This window comes from Electrona antarctica (assembly GCF_951216825.1).
Source record: "Electrona antarctica genome assembly, chromosome: 6".
Lineage (NCBI taxonomy): Eukaryota > Metazoa > Chordata > Actinopteri > Myctophiformes > Myctophidae > Electrona > Electrona antarctica.
In genome coordinates, this window is record NC_136811.1 from 18690047 (window position 1) to 18709318 (window position 19272).

At 42.2% G+C, this 19272-nt stretch overlaps 1 protein-coding gene across 2 annotated transcripts; it reads left to right on the forward strand.

Annotated features, from left to right (window-relative positions):
• The first annotated feature begins 863 nt into the window (after nucleotides 1–863).
• Nucleotides 864–18011, forward strand: macc1 (MET transcriptional regulator MACC1). Of its 2 annotated transcripts, none has more exons than XM_079503509.1 (9): nucleotides 864–1086; nucleotides 6851–6976; nucleotides 7331–7772; nucleotides 8294–8546; nucleotides 9520–10167; nucleotides 10494–10910; nucleotides 12339–12632; nucleotides 13012–13200; nucleotides 14374–18011. In XM_079503509.1, the coding sequence occupies exons 1-9, from the start codon at nucleotides 1077–1079 to the stop codon at nucleotides 14575–14577; spliced, it is 2583 nt and encodes an 860-aa protein (XP_079359635.1). In that variant the 5' UTR covers nucleotides 864–1076; the 3' UTR covers nucleotides 14578–18011. The 2 variants fall into 2 exon arrangements, with proteins under 2 accessions (XP_079359635.1, XP_079359634.1); XM_079503508.1 differs by lacking the exon at nucleotides 864–1086 and adding an exon at nucleotides 1607–1744.
• The last annotated feature ends 1261 nt before the right edge of the window (nucleotides 18012–19272 follow it).

Below are 19272 nucleotides of genomic sequence, written 5' to 3' on the forward strand. Positions count from 1 at the left end.
TGGCCTCCATCAGGTCAAAATTTGTGTCAGATCCTGTGTCTACTGTCTATGCGGTTAGACATGACCTGGCTTTGACACGATCTAAACGTCTCAATAGACAAGCAGGGCAGGGGTAGACCAAATACAACCAGGCCCGGTCGGAGGTGTAGGGGTCATTTGCATAAGTAGAGGGTGCAGCCATATATTTGCATACCTATGGGCGCTCTGCGCCTCAGTGGTGCGTTCTGTGCTACTGTAAGTGGCATGCACCCAAAAAAAATCACACCCGTGTGAACTGGGTGACCATAGCAACCGTGCTCCTTTTTTGAGCACAGACAGACAGACAGACAGACAGACAGACAGACAGACAGACTAACAAAGCCAGTTGTAGGAGTGGTTTACACCACTCAAAAATAAATCTTGACCAGGGGGTCAAGGTGGTCCGTTAATGGGGTCAATGACCCATGCTGACCCCATGTGGTGACCGGCCTGAATACAACCACCATTATCACCAAATACAACTATTATTATTTGTATTATTATTACCCTTATTATTATTACCCTTATTATTATGTGTGTGTGTGTGTGTGTGTGTGTGTGTGTGTGTGTGTGTGTGTGTGTGTGTGTGTGTGTGTGTGTGCGTGCGTGCGTGCGTGCGTGTGTGTGACACCCATATCGAAACTAAGGTGCCTCTCTTAGTTTCAGGTGTTGCAAAAGCGCACAGGTTGCAAACAAAGCCTCGTGCGTAAACACAGCATTGCATTGTGGGTGTTGCAGTCTCCTTACGGTCGGAGCAGCCCTCCGCAAAGACAAAAGTTTCATTTTAAAAACTCCAGCTCCCAGAATGCTTCACGGTCCTTCAGAGCAATGCCTCTGGCATGGTGAGCCTGGTGACGCGAGGTTACTAGAGCTTGTATTTGACAAGAGAGAACAGAAGACACTCCCTACTGTGTGATTGTAAATGATAGTGGATATGGTATTACCCGGTATAGAGTTAAGTTTATAGAGAATCAGAGATACAACTGATCAGTATAATGACAACACTACAACAGGCAGATCAGTATTATCGAGATAAAACTACAACAGGCTGATGTCTCATGAAAAACGGTGAGTGGAAAACCTTTTAGTCTGTTTAACTCTACTAAATAATGTTATTCTGTTTGCTAATGTTGACTTGACTATATTGCGACAGCTATGCCTAAAGTTTAGTAAGGTACTTTTTTTTAAGGTTTATTGATTGATGACCGTCACCGACAAGGCGTTAGTTTTTAATAATGGGATGAATCTAGAGTTGCAATACCCTCCATTGACTCACCACTCTTCCAATTTGCGTTTGCGATCTGCTTGCAGTAAACGACGTTAAACTCACCAACATTGCAGCTCTAGGCCAAGCTTGAATTAGTCTCTTTCAATCGGCCGAGCTTTTATTTCATAAAAATCCACCGTAGACATGTTATGAGCTACTTTCTGTCAAGACATCCTCTGCAAGTGATTCTTTTTCTAAGTGTTGGAGTTTGGAAGCACTCGTTTTTGTTAAGGGGTCGCGCTGCTGCCTCCTGCATTATGTGCAAATGCGAAACAGATGACACGTAAGGCCATTCAGTGAATTACGACGAGCGCTTCCAAACTCCAACACTTAATAATCACCTGCACAGAATTTCTTGACAGAAAGTAGCCCATAATTGTCTACGGTGGATTTTTATGACACAAAAGCTCGGCAGATTGAAAGAGGATAATTCAAGTTTTCCCTACAGCTGCAATGTTGGTGAGTTTAACGTTGTTTAATACAAGCAGATCGCAAACGCAAATTGGATGAATGGGGATTCAATGGAGGGTATTGCAACTCTAGATTCATCCCATAATAAAAAAAGCTAGAGTTGCAAATTGCGGCTATAGTTATAATGGTAAACCTCTCTCTCTCTCTCTGTGTGTGTGTGTGTGTGTGTGTGTGTGTGTGTGTGTGTGTGTGTGTGCGCGCGCCTGCGTGCGTGTGTGTGTGTCTGATGTGAGCATTCAAAAGCAGAGATTTTGTGAATAGAGGGTATGCACACTTGATTGATTGATTGATTGAAGAATGTATTAACAGTTTGCAGAATTACAGTACATTTCAAGCACAAACTCAATACAAAGGCTGTTAACTGTGAGTGGACGACCCAATTAAGCATTACACTTGTTTCCAACAGGGTCCACCATGTTCAAATCATCAAAACATTTAGAGACGTACAAATAGACACTTCTATAGACAGAACAGGAATTCATCAAAACACAACATGCATAAAGTGGCAAAGTTAGTTTAACGCCATTTAATACAATCAGATAGGACTTTTCTGTATGCATGTATGGGCTGTCAACTTATTGTGTCAAGGCCAGAAAGTATTGTATTATTTTGCCACTCAGAAGGCGTTCTAGCAGAACGTGCCTATCTATAGGCATATATATACTGTACATGATCTAAAGATGAGCTTGAGTAGCTTCTGGCATTTGCCAATTGAGGTGCAAACCTATAGGGGTCCCTGAGGGGGTTCCAGTGGGTCCTCAGATAAATGATGGATAGTTAGGAACCAAGTTAGACCCATACTTGTTGCTGTAACTCTGAAAGTGTAAAAATGGTTAAATTTGTACACTCAGAGTTCTGGTGGTCATTGGTCTAATTCAGGGGTTCTGACAGCATATGCATCAGCTATATATATAATATAGCTATCTGATTATATATATATATATATATATATATATATATATATATATATATATATATATGCGCTTTTCAGAAACAAATTAAAATGTTCTTTATTCCGTTTCCAACGTGCCGCCACCTTCCCGACCCCGACCCATAGTTTGAGAACCACTGGTTAAGAATTTGCTTACAGTGTGTGTGCGTGCGTTTGCATGGTGTGTCTAGTCTTACTATCATTGTCGGCAGAAACAATTGAAGGAGCAAACCGGTGTGTGTCACAGAGACGAGAACAACCAGTTCCGTTCCTGTGTAGCTAAACCACATTATTAATGGCTGACTCACACACACACACACACACACACACACACACACACACACACACACACACACACACACACACACACACAGCTTCAATGGCTACACTGTCCTTTACGTTTACCCAAACAAGTGACACTACTGTCTGTCTGTCCACACACCTTTTGATCTACTTCCTGCCAGCTACCTACTTTACACCAGGGGTGTAAGAAGTTCATCAACCTCTTTTCTATGTTTGTTGATGAATTGAATACATACAGTAGGACCACAATCACCCTTTTAGTCTTAGGGCCTGTACTCACGAGGACGATTTCGGTGTTTCTCGGGCAAGTAATTAGCCGATCTGCCCTTTTTGTCACACGGAGACGGCGTTTTGGGGGACTTTAACGGCTAATTTTGAAACTACCTTCCAGAGTGGGAAAGTTTGGAGACGCGACTTTCACGTCTCCGTGTGTACAGCGAATGCCGCCTAATTTGCTGAAACGGTGATGTCATAGTCCCCTCGCCCCCTCCAAACTAACTAGTGTTAATGGTTTATTTCACCATAACCACTTACATATAAGTATCACAGCTATTTTATATTTGCACATAATGTCTATAAATCTCTTCTCCAAAAATAGCCGATCTGCAGCCCGCATGCACGAGCTTGTAGAGGAGCTATTTTTGGAGAACAGATATAAATTATGGTGATTACCAATCCGGAAAGACAAGAAAAAAAACGGATCTTCTACATTATTGTTACTATTAAATGGTGTAGTGTAGAATAGATTAGTATATAGGCTATAGTATACAAGATAGGCAGCACAGCCACCGCACGTTCCTCTCAGGCAGGTCTGACTGCGCAGTGCACAGTGCAAAGCATGCATGGACCTCATCAAAGTGCTTCTCTTCTTGGGTGGAAATTAAACATTCTTTGTGTAACTTCAAAACGGCTTTGCATTGAGAGACCACAGGTAGGATAAACACATTGTTTACTGTCCATATTCCTCTATAAACGGCCTGTTTTCACTGTTTCCAATTGCTCTTTTTTTATACTTTTGTAGGCTATAGCCTATGTGCAATGATTAGCTGTGCTGCCACTGCCAGCAGGTGTAATCAATCTATAAACGAGCAATTATCTGACATTCAGAGGTGTTGCGCACCAGCGAATATATATTCAATCTCCAAAGTCAAACTCATAAATTCACAATGTACCATGCCGCTCCTCGTTGTGAGCTGTATGATCATCTGAGAGAGAGAGAGAGAGCGAGAGAGAGAGAGCGCACCCGCGCTCTCTCTCTCTCTCTCTCTCTCTCTCTCTCTCTCTCTGAATGTGTGAATCACTTACTTTGTGCGTGCTGCTCGTTTTCAGAAGAATTAATCCAAGGTTTGTCATATTATGATTTTAAAGTAGGCATCAACTTTAGCTGGTAAATCAGTGTGTGCAGAGTGAGAAGCATCACTGCTCTGCAACCTCTGTCTGATTAAATTGATATGACCTAGATAGCCTATGTCATATGCGCATCTGAGATAATTAGTTATTTGGCAACACCTGTGTGAAATACCAATAGTATAATTTATAAAATGCTTTCATATTGCCTTAGAATAAGCTTTTTCTTTATTTTTGGGTGGCCATCTACAGGCCGGCAATATATGTACTACAGCTGTATCTTGAAAACGAAGCAGTTTACCGGTCTCGTCTAGACCCGTACATAATTAACATAACCGCAATGTAGACGCAGTAAAGCTTTATATCGTTCACAAAACTTAGGCGGGGAACAGCCCGCGACGTCCTCGTGAAGGCAGCCCCTTAATGTCTTACTGTATCGTGTGCTGTTTACATATATGACTGCAGTGATAACGTATTCAATCAATCAAAGAATACTTAACCACTTAAACCCTCCATATTCTGGGGGAGAGGGGCATAGGATTTTTGGATAAGAGATTTGGTGAAAGGAAATAGTGGTGTCCAGTTTATTATTATGTTGTCAATCTGTATGGTACTGGTAGAGTATGTTAGTATAACTTATACAATTGGGGTGGTTGTATTTGTCTCCCTGCTCATCTATTGAGACCTTTAGATCCTGTGTCTCTTTTAACACAAACTTTGACCTGAAGGTAAAAACAAAATTATACAACAGGTTGTTTCGAGGAAGCAATCTGATTTGGTTGAAACGGCTTTCTATCCATTTGTGGACATTTGTGGTCGTAGTGGTTACATCTGTCATTGAAAAATTATTATTTTTCTTAGTTTTAATGCAATATTACACTCGAGGTGGTGAGTTCCTACGGCACCGCAGGCGTGCATTAATGAAAATAAAGAACACCCTCTCGTGTAATAATGCGTAACTAAACAATTTGTCCCTTGAGCAAGTAAGTTCAGTGTTCTTTTTTTTTTCACCACTGAGCTAATAGGCTCCTCTGCACTTGTTCAAATCCGTGGTAGAACAGTTTGTAGAAAAAGCACAGTTTGATGAAAGCACAGTTCAATACAAGGTCTGCTAAGAGGATAAACCCAGAAAGACTTGTTTATATTTGAGGTCCTCCATTTTCAATTAATCAGAACATTTAATGACATATGAATATACAGTACTATGCAAAAGAAAAACATTTCATATAAACAGTTAGAAATCAAAAGAAAAAATATGTACAGTAAGGTAGAGGGGGACTTTTTTTACAGGGGCCAGTTTCAAATTGCAGTCACCCGTAAGTGCTCTTTGAGTACAGTACTTGAGTCAAATTAACTTTAGCTACTTTCCACTATTGCTACGCCACACACAGTCAAATAATGTTCATGTCAATTTATAACAGTAACTCCAAGTGTATATGGAACCATTTTTTTAGGCTTACACTCTCAGAGTTAGATGAAACACTGAAGGGTCTCCAGGTGCGCCTGAGGCTCTGAGGACGCAGGAAGAATCTTTGTTCATTCATAACAACAGCCTTTCAGGCAGCTGTCATTGTGCCAGTCTCAGTACAGTTAGCCTCAAGCTGTTATGCTGCATGTCATTGAGTCAGTGACAAAACAAAAAATCAAACCCGTGTGAAGTGAGGGGCGCTCTTATCATCATACATTACCTCATTCCGGCCAATCACAATTTGCGTCCTCACTTTTGTGTCAATGTTTGTGTTTACGTAATGTTTGTGTTTACACAAACACTAAACAATTGGCCATTCATTTTCAATGGCATTTAATGTTTGTGTTTACACACACCCTAGCCCCTCATAAAAAAAGAATAGAAAGACCTGCCATCTCCGGTTTACTTCCCGTATCTGCGTGAAGTAATAGGTGGCCGCCTTTTTAGGAGACCAGAAGCAGGTTCTTTCATTCAAATGGAGTGAACGTGAGCACAGCTTCTGAACAATCTTTTAGCTCCATTGGTCACTGAACTATATATTGTATTCAACTGGGTCGTCACAAGCCACACAATATTCCCAAGATTATAATATATATTTTTTTATTATTGTTTGTTTGCTTGTTTGTGTTCATTCATTCATTCATTCATTCATTCATTCATTCATTCATTCATTCATTCAGAGAGACAAATCAGGAAGCCACGGGTTAGTTGTAACCTGCCATGCACGCATGTTAGTTTTAACCTGCTGCGCATATCGAGAGCTACAGGTACGTTTTAACCCGCAGCACGGGTTAGTTGTAACCGGCAGCTCATGTCGGGAGCGACGGTGTTGTCGAACAAATGCCTGTCGGACTGTTAGTATGTAACAAATGTATGCACCCCAAATGACACGGTTTTAATGGGTTAAGACCGTTAATTTAATTATTAAGACTAGGAAAAGACGACACTTCATATCATATTGTGTCCTTGGTGATATCTAGTCCCATCGTAAAAAACAGCCTTGATGTGTGGATGCATTAAAGTGATGCGTTTGAATGTTTTACAGATGTAAACATGGCAGCTGGAAGAACCAAGTCTTTCCGTCGTGTTGGGAGTCTGATGAGAAGCAGATCTGAGGGGACCTTGATCGACCTTGAAGACACCGTGACTCTGAACACCAACGATCTGAATGGTGACGTCTTTAAAACATTAAACATATTGTATAATATTTTCAACTATGGTTTGAATGTTAATTATATATAGACATAGGGCTGCACGATTATTTTCTTAAAGATTATTATATCAATACATTTTACATTACATTTTCGATTAATCAAATAATGGAGAAGTGCTTTTAAAATATATCAATGAATCAACGTGAAAAAAAAAACATTATTTCAATAATCAACTAATTTGATTAGTCGACTAATTCTGATTAACCACTGCCTAGGCTTGTAGATCTTTTATTTATATAATCAGTTCAAATCTATTGGTTCGATTAACTGTTGCACCGCTAATCTGACGCAAAATGGCAATGTCTCCACAGGTAACTATGCCTCCCATTTGACCAAGCATTCCGAGTGGCCCGTGTTGCAGCCACAGACCCTGCACTCCTCCACCCAGACCGTCAATCCTTTCTGGAACCGGTCTGGATCCAACCCCTTCCTAGATGACATCATACACGACCACACCGCGGACGGAACCGCACTAGAGCCCAACGACGATGGCGCCAGCAGCACGTCTTCGGACGAAAACAACCTGGGACATTTTTTGGACTCTAGAGGGCGCAAAGGCGGCGCCTATCGGTCGGGACGATGGCGGAGCGCGTCGGACATCCTCGACGACCTGGAGAGAAAGGATTCTAAAAGGGACACGGCGGGCCTCAAAAAGACGTCTGGGGGGTCGGTTCTGAACCCGGATTTTGCCTGGCTGAAGAACGACAGGGTGGCCTACAAGATGGCCTGGCTGAGCCACCGGCAGCTGACCAGGTCAGGAAAATGTGGTACTTTATCTCATTTAGACGTGGCTGATAGGCTCTTGGTTTAACTATGATCTTAGATGACTATTTCTATGCATTCATGTATTACCTTGTGTTGACCTTGCTTACTGTAAATCACTCTGGATTAACCCATTAAAACCGGGAAAGCATCTGTGTAATTTTAGCTACAGTATATCAAAAATATAGCACATTGGTTCTCAAAGTTTTATTTTATATTTTGGCTATTCAAAAATGTGAACATTTGTGCAAATCCTTGAATGTATACAGGTTTTGTTAAATCAAACATTTTTAACACAACTCTTTGCTTCTGGGGGTCCGTGGACTAAAATATCTTCAGATGGCGGTCGGATCCTTGACATGAAAAAGTTTGAGCACCACTGACAACATACGTTTTTCAGAAAACTATTAGGATTTAGAAGGCATTTGTAGAATCAGCCTCAGGTCTTCTTAATGGGTTAAGAGCGTCTGCCAAATTGTAAATTGTGATTTTTTTCCATTGGGTGTAACCAGGTCTTGTTTGGACCTGGCGTTGATAAGCCAGAGCCCGGGATGGGCCCAGACCCAGGCCACAGGCTCTCAGATGGTGTGTAAGGTGGGCCACGCTGGCGGCTCTTTGCAGCTGCCCGACTCTGACATCAGCGTGCACATCCCTGAGGGCCACGTTCCTCCCGGCGAGGTCCAGGAGGTGGCGCTCATAGCCATCCTAGACCCTCCTCAGGGACTCAACAACGACTACACTACCACCATGAGTCCACTGCTGGAGGTATGGAATTCCTTTTATGGCCTTTTATAAAATGTATACCCATTGTGATTGGTAGTGATTAGGGTTGGGACCCGGAACTGGGCCTGAAAAAGAGCTGGGTAAACCCTAATCCTACTCTAATCCAATCCAAATCGCAAAGATTAAAGAAGATTGAAGAACCTGAATCGGTTCCATCGTATTTGGAACCGTTTCTGGATTGGAACCGTTCTGTGATGGTTTTACGTTTCCATTAACCACCCATTGATGGGGGAGGTACTTAAAAAAAAAAAAAAAAAAGCCTAAATTGCCAATCTGCAAGGACACAACTCGTCGCAACGTGGCACACTGTGAGCTTGTAGATCAGAAATTCTCGCTATATTAGAAAGGTTTTGAAAGTATAAGTGTAAACATTTCCATGGGTGTCCAGAATTCCTATGGAAATACATCCAGAACCTGTGAAATGGGTTCATTGTTTACCTGGTATCCTATAGTTTCAAATATTGGCACAAATGCTTTGTGAACCTGGTATTCTTTCTCTTTGCACTCTACTTATAGTATGTGGCCATTTACCTTGTTGTTTATTCAACACTTCTTTTTGCTGTGCAGAAAATGTCGTACCTCAATTATTATGGCAAATACATACTGTAGCTATGAATATGACTATGGCTTCACAATTGTTATATTATATAAGTGTAGCAACAGTGTTTTCACTGTTTTTCACATTATATGTGAAAATGCTCTTTTATTTTACATTCCACAGACCAGAAGACTGGCAAAGTTTAGACAGATATCTCGTGTTGTGTTTATAGACGGTATTTGAGGGACGGGCAACCTGAAAGCAAACCTGCCCTAAAGTTTTATTTACCTACCAGGGGAAGGTGGGCAACCCTTAGTGTCAATCCCTGTCTGTTTATTCCAACAATCTGACATTTGTAATTTGCCCTGGATAAGGCTGTCTCCTAACTGCCTAAAGTTGTAAAATTGTAAATTGTAGGTCAGCCTCAGCAACCTGAACACCAATGAGTGCGTCTCTCTGGAGATGAAGCTGGCTGGACAGGTGAAGAGCGACCCCCTCAGCCAGGTGATGACCACCCTGGTGGGTCTGGTGTCTGACAGGAGAGAGGGCCCCTACCACAAGGTGAAGGACTGCTACATCTACAAGAACGTCATGCAGATCAAGCTGCAGGAACTCAAGAGACACTTTTACGTGATCGCGGCGGCTGAGGCCTCCGTCATCCAGCCGCCCGCCACGTCGGTCTGGGACTACCTGGACCGTCACGTCACCGTGGCTGTGTACGGCCCCCGCTACATCCACCCGTCCTTCCGGGTGATCATGGTCGTCTCCTGCCACAACGACCTCCCACCTCGGCTCCCGTTTTCCGACGTCCACAACCGAGGCAACAGCAAGAACCTGCCCCCGCTGGTGCTGCAGCTGTGGGGCAAACGTCAGTTCAAACCGGACAGCCTCGACGACCTGCGGATAACCGCCGGCGTGAAGGACTCCGCGTTTGAAATCGCGCCCGAGGACAGAAGCAAGGACGTGATGGAGAGTCAGCTCAGGATGGGCAAAGTGCTGCGGCTCCCGCTGGCGCTGACCCACACCGGGGGAGCGGAGATGACCAGCTTCAAACTGGACCTGCAGGTATAGTAGGGCTGTCACCATTAATGACATTTCACTTGATGATTAACTTTCGCTCATATCATTATATCTTTACCATTAACGATTTAATTGTGTTTCTGTAATTGAACATTATTATTGAAACATTATGAATATACATTTTATTTCTGTTTTGCTTTTAGGCTTCGTAAACAAAATATGCACAGGGCAGATAATCTGTCAAATAGATTTGCCATTTCCACTGTTTTTGAAAATATGGAAATGACTATGCGAACAAAATAATTGCGATTATCTCATATAATTGCAATTCGGCAACTATGTAAATAATTGAGACAGGCCTAACCCCGCAGGTGAGGGAGTCCCATACGGGCACCATCACGCAGTTCCTGGTGCCGTCGCCTGCCGCGGCGCCCCGCTCGGAGAAGCGTGCCGCGGCCTCCAGGCGGGGGTTAGACAGGCGGAAGCAGATGGCGCGGTCGCTGCCCATCCCGGAGGAGCCCCCCGCCGCCGCCCTCCCGCAGTTCCCAAAGTTCCAGGAGCACTCGGTGCACCTGAAGTGGTACGGTGTGGCGCTGAAGTCGGTGCTGCGGCAGCCGCGGGTGGAGTACCTGCTGGAGTACTTCAAAGGGGACACGGTGGCCCTCCTGTCCAGGGAGACGGTGCGCTCGGTGGGCAACTCCAAGGTCAAAGAGTGGTACATCGGATTCCTGCGGGGCAGGACCGGCCTGATCCACTTCAAGAACGTCAAGGTCATCGGGCGGGACCAGGTATGGCATTTGGTCACGTGTTGAGTTATTGAGGGGCACTAGCCCCTCCTATATCCAGCTTTTGGTGTCTGTCCACACCATTAAATTCCATTGTCTTACACAAACATTAAATTTCATTGTCTTACACAAACATTAAATTCCATTGACAATGAATGGAGAATTTTACTTCATAGTGTCTGAGCAAATAGACAGTGTTTATTTGACCTTATGATACGATGATAAGACGCTCCTCACTTCACACAGGCGTGATTTTTTAATTTTTGTACTTAGGTTTGTTTTTTCTTGGCCACAAATGTTAATTTAGAATTGTATTTAGATACCGTAGGTTGATGTTTAGATGGATGCTATGTTCATTGTTTACCTGGTCTCCTAGTATTTAGTTTCAAAAGTACAGAATGTCATTTTGATAGCTTGTTGCATAGACAAGCTGCTACATTCATTGTTGACCTGGTAGGTAAACAATGAACTAAGTTTCTAGTTTCTTTGAGGCACTACATTGTTCTCTCTGCACTCTACTTATGTGACTATTTACCTTGTTGTTTATTAACTAGAGGTCATGGTTACTCTGCTTTACTCTGAAGTCTGTCTGGTCCTACATGCCTTTTTCCTTGGACTTCTTGCATCTGACAAAAGCTGATAGCACATCGAGTGCATACAGGCAGACAGTGGATGAAAGCAAGTTATGTTTTAGTGCAACCTGTTTCGATTGCTGGATTATCTACAAAGTGTTTTTCAGGCCAAGGGCCCCCTGGTAGTTGAAGCAGGGACTCCCAGTTCATATTGTACCAAATTGTGTTGCAGATTAGACTTGTTTGGCAGCGCTGTTTTCAGTGTTAGTTTGTGTGTGTGTTTGTTTATTAACACATTATTATTTTCTAGTATTTATATTATGTTTATTTTCAGACATTTAACCACTTCTTAGACCCTCAATACTTAGTAAACCTGACCATTGGCTCTGTACTTGGTCTGCTCTTTTTTTCCCTCTACACCAAACGCACCGAAAATTGCCGATCTACAAGCTCACAACGCCTTGCAGCCGTGTAGATCTACTATTTCCGGCAAATGCTCCACTTAGAATAGGGATACTACTACGGTACTACTACTACTAAAAAGAAAAACATTTTCCTATCACAAAAACACATGTAGTAATTCTGAAGACCCACAGCGGTCCCCTGACCTAAATAGTAAACTGTGCTTAGTACCAGACAGTGTGTAACGTAACTAAGTACATTTACTTACTGTAAGTACTGTAAAATGTTGAGGTATTTTTTACTTTACGGGAGTATTTCCAATACTTTTACTTCTACAATTATGTGAAAACTTCTTTCTTTGTAGATTTTGAATGAACTTTTACTTGTACCCGAGTATTTCTACATTGCAGTATTTACTTAAGTGAAACCCCTTTTTCCCCACCACTACTGGCACCAGGTGATGGACTTCACGGCGGGCATCAGCCTCACCACCGGCACTCTGCTGGACAACATGACGCTGCCCTTCAAGAAGCTCACCTACATGTACTCTACCATGGAGACGCTGGTGTCCAAGGTGGGAAGCTGGAGGGCTCTGGCCGACGCCCTGGGCTACCTGGACCTGGCGCTGGACACCATCACGCGCCGCTTCGCCGAGACGGAGGCCGACAAGGTGTCGTGCGTCCTGGAGAAGCTCAAGGAGGACTGCCACGCCGAGAAGAGCCGGAGGAAGTTCCAGCACGAGCTCATGGCTGTAAGTAGAATCAATGTACGCACACACACATACCCAGATACTGGGTCGGGACCCATTTGTGGGTTGCAGACATATTTTTATGCATCCCCTTGTTTTTTTGTTTCCTAAATTTAGTTTTTTTTTAATTACTATTATTTCAAAACATTTTCAAAAAACATTCTCAAAAAAGCAAAACGTTTCATCAATTAAAAACTAAATTCAGTGATCTTTCTTTTCAAAGAAATTCCATAAATTAGAACAAATATTTAAGAAGTAGTGAAATGTGAAAATAGCTCACAATGTGGCGTGAAGCGACGCGTTGTGAGCTTGTAGATCTGCTATATTTGATGTACTGTATTGTACCCTTCATGTTTATGTTGTGTGTGTGTGTGTCTTCCAGGGTCTGTTGAAGATGGACACACTGAGCCTGGTGGCTCAGTTGATCCAGAACACAGTCATTCTCTCCACGGCGGTGGAGCTGGGCGTTCGGTGGCGAGAGCTCGCCGAGAGGATCGGCAAACTGTCCAGCGCTCAGATCGCCGGCTACGAGGCGCCGCACCGAGGGAAGAGTGGCGAAGTCGGCGTTCATGTGAGTTTATTTTAATTAACTGTAACCATTTTCTTATGTATCTACGGTTATAATTGTAATTTGTCCTCAGTAATGCTCGTAAAGATTTCACTTTGCGTTTCAGAGGAGGGCGGTGGACAGTTCAGAAGCCTTCCTACCAATAACATTGGACTAACTAATTTAGTTAATTATAAATAAATAAAAATAGAATAATAAATTGCATCCATACTTGCAGCCCCGACTAGGGTTCTGGTTCCTTAACGGTTGCCTTTAACGATTCCTCTTTTTAAAAATCTCTATAATTTTGGCCTTCATTATAATTTTTGCTAAACACAAATTCAATCATACGTATATATAATTGCATATTGTAGTGATTCTTAAAGTGAGGTGCAATGGACAGGTCTGCAATTCTGAGAGTGGTAGTCCTTGAAATTAAAATGTTTTAGAACCACTGGTATTGTAATTGCATAGCAGATGTAAAGTCCACATACCGGGTCTGACAGTGTGATAAAAACGATTCCGTAAACTTGGAACCAATTCCCGGTTCCTCAATGTTGGATCCGGTTCCTCCAATTCCAGATCCCATATCCCTATAGCCCCGACTGTGTAGTTGACTTGCTGATGTCAGTGCTATCAGACATAAGGTGGATGGGGGTTTGGAGTCGGCAGTCAAAGTTTTCACATGTCTCCCCCTTCTCCGCTCCCTCCATTGGCTCCCAGTTACTGCCCGCACAGAATACAAAACGCTGATGTTGGCCTAGGAACCAACCAAAGGTATAGCACCCCCATATCTTCAAAGCCTGATCCAACCCCTCCCGCTCACTCAGATCAGCTAACACAGGGAAGCTGATAGAACCTTCCCTAAAACATCTGGGACAACGCTCCACACGTCCCAGACTCTTCTTCCTTCTGGCTACCAAACAGTGGAACGAACTCCCCATTGCAGTCAGATAGTTTCAATGTACAGATGATACTGTTTAGACTGATGATTCTTCTTTTACTTGTATTACTTAGATCCTAGATAACTCTTTCTGTGCATGTGATGTATTACCTTGTTTACCTTGCTTACTGTAAATAGCTCTGGATTAAGAAGAGCGTCTGCTAAATGCCTACATTGTAACTTGCACGAGGAACATTTTGAAGGCTTTCAGGCGTGTTTGTTTACTGGGTGTTTGTTTGTTGTTGTTGTTGCAGTCCATGTGGAAGCCTGCCTATGACTTCCTGTATGCGTGGAGCCTGCGCTACGGGGACAGCTACAGGGACATGATCCAGGACCTACACCTGGCCCTGGACAAAATGAAGAACCCCGTCACCAGGCAGTGGAGGCAGTTGACCGGGGCCCTCATCACCGTCAACTGTATGGACATCCTACGGGCCAACGCTTTTCCTAAACCATAGACGGCACCACCCAGCACCCACCCCCAAACTATAGACACCACCAACCTCTAAACAATGACGGCACCCACCTCCAACCAGAGACAGTACCCACCCCTGATTTCAGTCATTTATAATGGCTAGCCAGCATGTTTTCTATGAAAGCAATGTCTCGGCACCGGAAGATCGGGTATTTTCGGTTATTAGTTATTCTAAGATTAAAGACTGAAGTGGTCAAACTGGTGATAGAATGCATTGTTCAGAAGCATCTTCCATGAAACATGAATGGTCTCAGAAATGTCATGAAAGCAAAACGTTAAAGCCTCAGTCTGTGATTTTTGTCAGGTGAAACCTGACTAATGAAAGCTCATGAAATGTAGACCTAGTCATAGTCACCACCTAGTCATACTGATGGCCTAGCCTGATTGGCTGCCACACACACTGCCTAAGCCAATGGGAGTGTAGTATGATTGCCTGCCTCCTAAGCGATGCCACACGCACCACAAAAGGGCTGATTTCTGCACCGCAGCAAGCAAGCTGTATGACCGCAGCCTCGAAGCGACAACAGCTGCTAATGTTATGAACTGGACAGCAGGAAAGCGACAACAAAACAGTCATTGGACCAACGCACAGAACGTTGGAAATGAATGCAAACAACGGGCGAGTTTGCGCCAGAGAAACATTATTTGTTTCCATTTTTGAGGGGCGGTAGCATACTAAAATCATAATAATAATATGGGGGGAAAACAAAGACAAAAAGGACAATGGAGACAGCGAGCGGAACTCCGCCTGCACCACAACGGCTGCAAGGTTGTGATAGAGAAACAAACGCGTTACTAAAATAATAATAATAATATGGGGGGAAAACAAAGACAAAAAGGGGGACAACGGAGACAGTGCCTGTTTCACCTGACACATTATTAATATGTACAGTAATCATTCCTTGTTTTCAACTGCTTGGCTGTAGCATAAGTTTAGAATGATAATACCGAAACATCATGATTATTATATATTCACACAAAATTGTATTTATCTTTATTCCATGCACCCAACCTGCTGACATTAAAATGGCATTTCTTTCAGAGTAACATGTTTTTATCCTCAACATATCTCTGTCCCAGCAACACATTCTTGTGAGATCCGGTAACAACATCCTCATCCATTCAATTGCTTGCCTAGTGGCAGAGCGTAAACCAAGAAAAAAAGAAGAATCTCTCATATCTTCTCATATCTGCGTGAAGTAGGTGGCCGCCTTTTCAACAGATCGGAATTAGATTGGAGTCTATTAATCCAAATGGCAGTCGTGAACACGACTTCTGCACGATTCTTTAGCCCCATGGTCATTGAACTAAATATTGGACCCAATCGCCAGAAGCCATACAACATTCTGAACACTTTTTACACTAAAATTTATTTTTTCAGGGGAAAATCTACTTTATGATCAAGCTTTCTCTGTTCCAGCAACACATGTTCGCCAGATCTGCCGTCTGACTGCGCCCACTTGAGTAGATCATTTATATGCCATTTGTGTACCAATTTGGCCTCATTGGGATGGCCTATCTATCCACAATCTTTGGCGTAAATTATGCATATTTGACTCTACCCACCCCCTTGCTTATGCCAAATCCTAGACTCTGCCCACCTTCCTGAGTCTTGTGAAAGAACTTTGTGCTATGAACCTTCATGCACAAGCCTTTTACATGGTTACATGGTTGTCTGATATCTTCTTCATTGTAGTGCTGTCTGTTATGCTAAACTCTCTAGGGTTTTGATGCAATGCTCAGTTCTTTTCCTTTTTTTTCCCCAGACTGTGAATTTGTTAAATAGTAAAATATTCAGATTTCTTTTCAGGTACTGACTTGCATTATATTTGTTAGAAATCACTTGGTAAATGGAAACCTTATTCCACCGTCCTTTTTGTAATTGTTTGAGTTATGAAGGAATGTGTCAAACTGAAAACACCCTGTTAATATGTGTACATTATATGTTGACGTATTGAGTGATATTGCACTTGGGTGGAACATGCCTTTAGGCTTGCATACTTTTATACAAGTTTATGATAATTAACTTAACTATAAAATGGAGCTGCGCTGGTGGATGCATAGTGCCTTGGAAAACCATATATTTAGCATTTTTAAACCCTGGTCTGAAAACCACATTTTTGAGTGCCATATCACTATACAAAGTTGTAAGCTATTTAATGTAATGCCTCTTCTACCGCAGATTTGGATCCGGTTTCCTGAGCAAGTGCTGACATATTTTTTGGTCTGCTTGCGCAGGGGATAAATTGAACCTTGAACAACAGGTACACATTTGTGAGACATGACCTTTGACACAAACTAAATGTCTCAATAGAAGAGCAGAGTGACACAATACAACCACCCCAAGTTATGTTGTATTAAAGGACCACTTATCTTCATATAATAGGTCCTCACTAATAATCATGATAAAATGGCACGATTTCTTTCTACTCAGTCTGTGTCTCATAGGAGGGTTGTGGGCAGTTTAGAAACCCGCCCACCTTACAAAAATGTTTAGATTTGTATTATCGTGAGAACGATGGCTTCCATTTTCGCATTGCAACTTTTCAGGACTAGAAAGCCTGCAGTTTCTATTAGCTTGTATTCCCCATCGATGATGTCACCACTGGTGGACGGGTTTCTGAACTGCCCACAGCCCTCCCATGAGACACAGACTGAATAGAAAAAAAGTTGTGCCATTTTTTTTCATGCTTTTAGTGAGGACCTACTATATGAAGATGAAAAGTGGTGAAGTGGTCCTTTAACATACTATACAGATTGGACAATTTTGTATTATATTAATTGAAAAAGTGTCATAGTGCCGCTTTAATAATGTCATACCAAGATAAGTATTAATGCTGTCTATAAATTCTGCTAGATTTTATACACTGTTGTACAATAGAGTTGCTCAACGAAAATAGCCAATTGAAAGCTTGTAGACCCACGACTCCATCGTGTGATGAAGTATAAATCCGGCGTGATGGGGAAAGGTGGGTAGTTGACATTTCATTGTATCATTTGTGATAACATTGACATGATGCTAGTATGTTGCAGGGACCTATCCCCAGCCCAAGCCTTGATGCTGAGTGCCATTGCCAAGCAGTGGAGCCATTGGGTGCCATTTAGGCTTTGGTATGACCCGGCCAGGGGATTGAATCCCAACCTCCCACTCTCAGAGCGGACACCAACCACAAGGGTTTAGTTCCATTTGTACACTTTTATTTGTATTAATAAATAGTAAATGTTTTCATTGATAGAAAGGTTTATGCATGCACATAACTTGTACATATCTGTCAAAAGGATAATACATAAAAACTGTAGACCTTGAAATCCATGTATTGGATGTGATATGTAAACTTACTATGAATAAAACACTAATGTATACTGTTACTATTTATTTTGCATCCTTTTGATAACAATTAACATATGTTATGCTCTAACCCCAGGATTCAAACCTGGACCTCCTAAACTTTAGGCATTAACATACTGTAACATGACTGTAGATCGGCTATTCTCGCTATTTTCTAAAATAAATCGTTCCATTTTCTGAAAACTAACGGGGTTTTTTTACATACAGGGTTTCAAACTGACATTTTTGTTCAGTTCCTCAGACATTGTAGCAGAAAAAAATAAATAGCCATAGAAAATAATGTAACAAGAGAGCCATTTTGAAGATTGTACTTGTGTGCTTAATGGTCAGAAGTGCTCTGCTGCTCAGCTCTGCGTTTTATTTATCTTATTTAGTTCCTTTGGTCAGGCTGTCTTTGTTTGACTTTCCCTGTTCTATTTATTTAAGCCGGTTTCAGCAGAGGCTGGTTCCCTATCAGTGTCTCTGTGCAGAGTGGAACAATGTTTAACCCGCTGTTCTGTACAGACTGAAATCACCTGCTGCTGTTTCCTCCTTGTGGTGAAGCAAATGCACTATCATTTCAAACAACGGAATATAGAATCTACTCTAGTCAAATATTGTTGATTGCAAACATCTTTCAGAGAGCAGCCAGATTGTTTCCTTATTTCTTGTGTGCCCCATATGATGTATAATATTAATAAAATTATACTAATGCAAAAACCTTTGCCGTTGAGGCAAACAGAGTCGGATACACTCTAATAGTAATAGACCATTTTGTTGTGGAAAAATCAGATTGAATAAGTGGATAAGAAAACAAAGCACAGAATCTATTTCCTTCACCATTTAAGATCTTTTGGTGCGGATTCTTCTTTTATTTTTCACTTCTGTTGAGTGTTTTTCAGTAGGCTACTGGTATTGTCTGTAACCTTAAGTCACAATTGCTGCAACTGAACATTTGTTTAAAGATTGTTGGACAACCACTTCAGAGACTATACATCCACGTATGATAACATCATCCTAAGGTTAGCATATATCACCTCACTAGCCATGTTTTGTATGGAGAGTATAGGTTGCTGCCTTCAGGAAGGAGGTTTTCCAGCATACAGTACAATAAGGTCAGACTGAAACAGTCTATTGTCCATCAGTCGGCTTTGAGGCTTAATAATCAGGAGTTTGGACAGGAGTAGACTGAGCTGTGGACATTGCTCTTGTCTTATGTACAGTATGTGCGTGTGCGTGTGCGTGTGTGTGTGTGTGTGTGTGTGTGTGTGTGTGTGTGTGTGTTCTCATTACGGCCTTCCAATTAATTAGAGGATATTCACTATGATGCACAGTGAGTGCACACAGGAC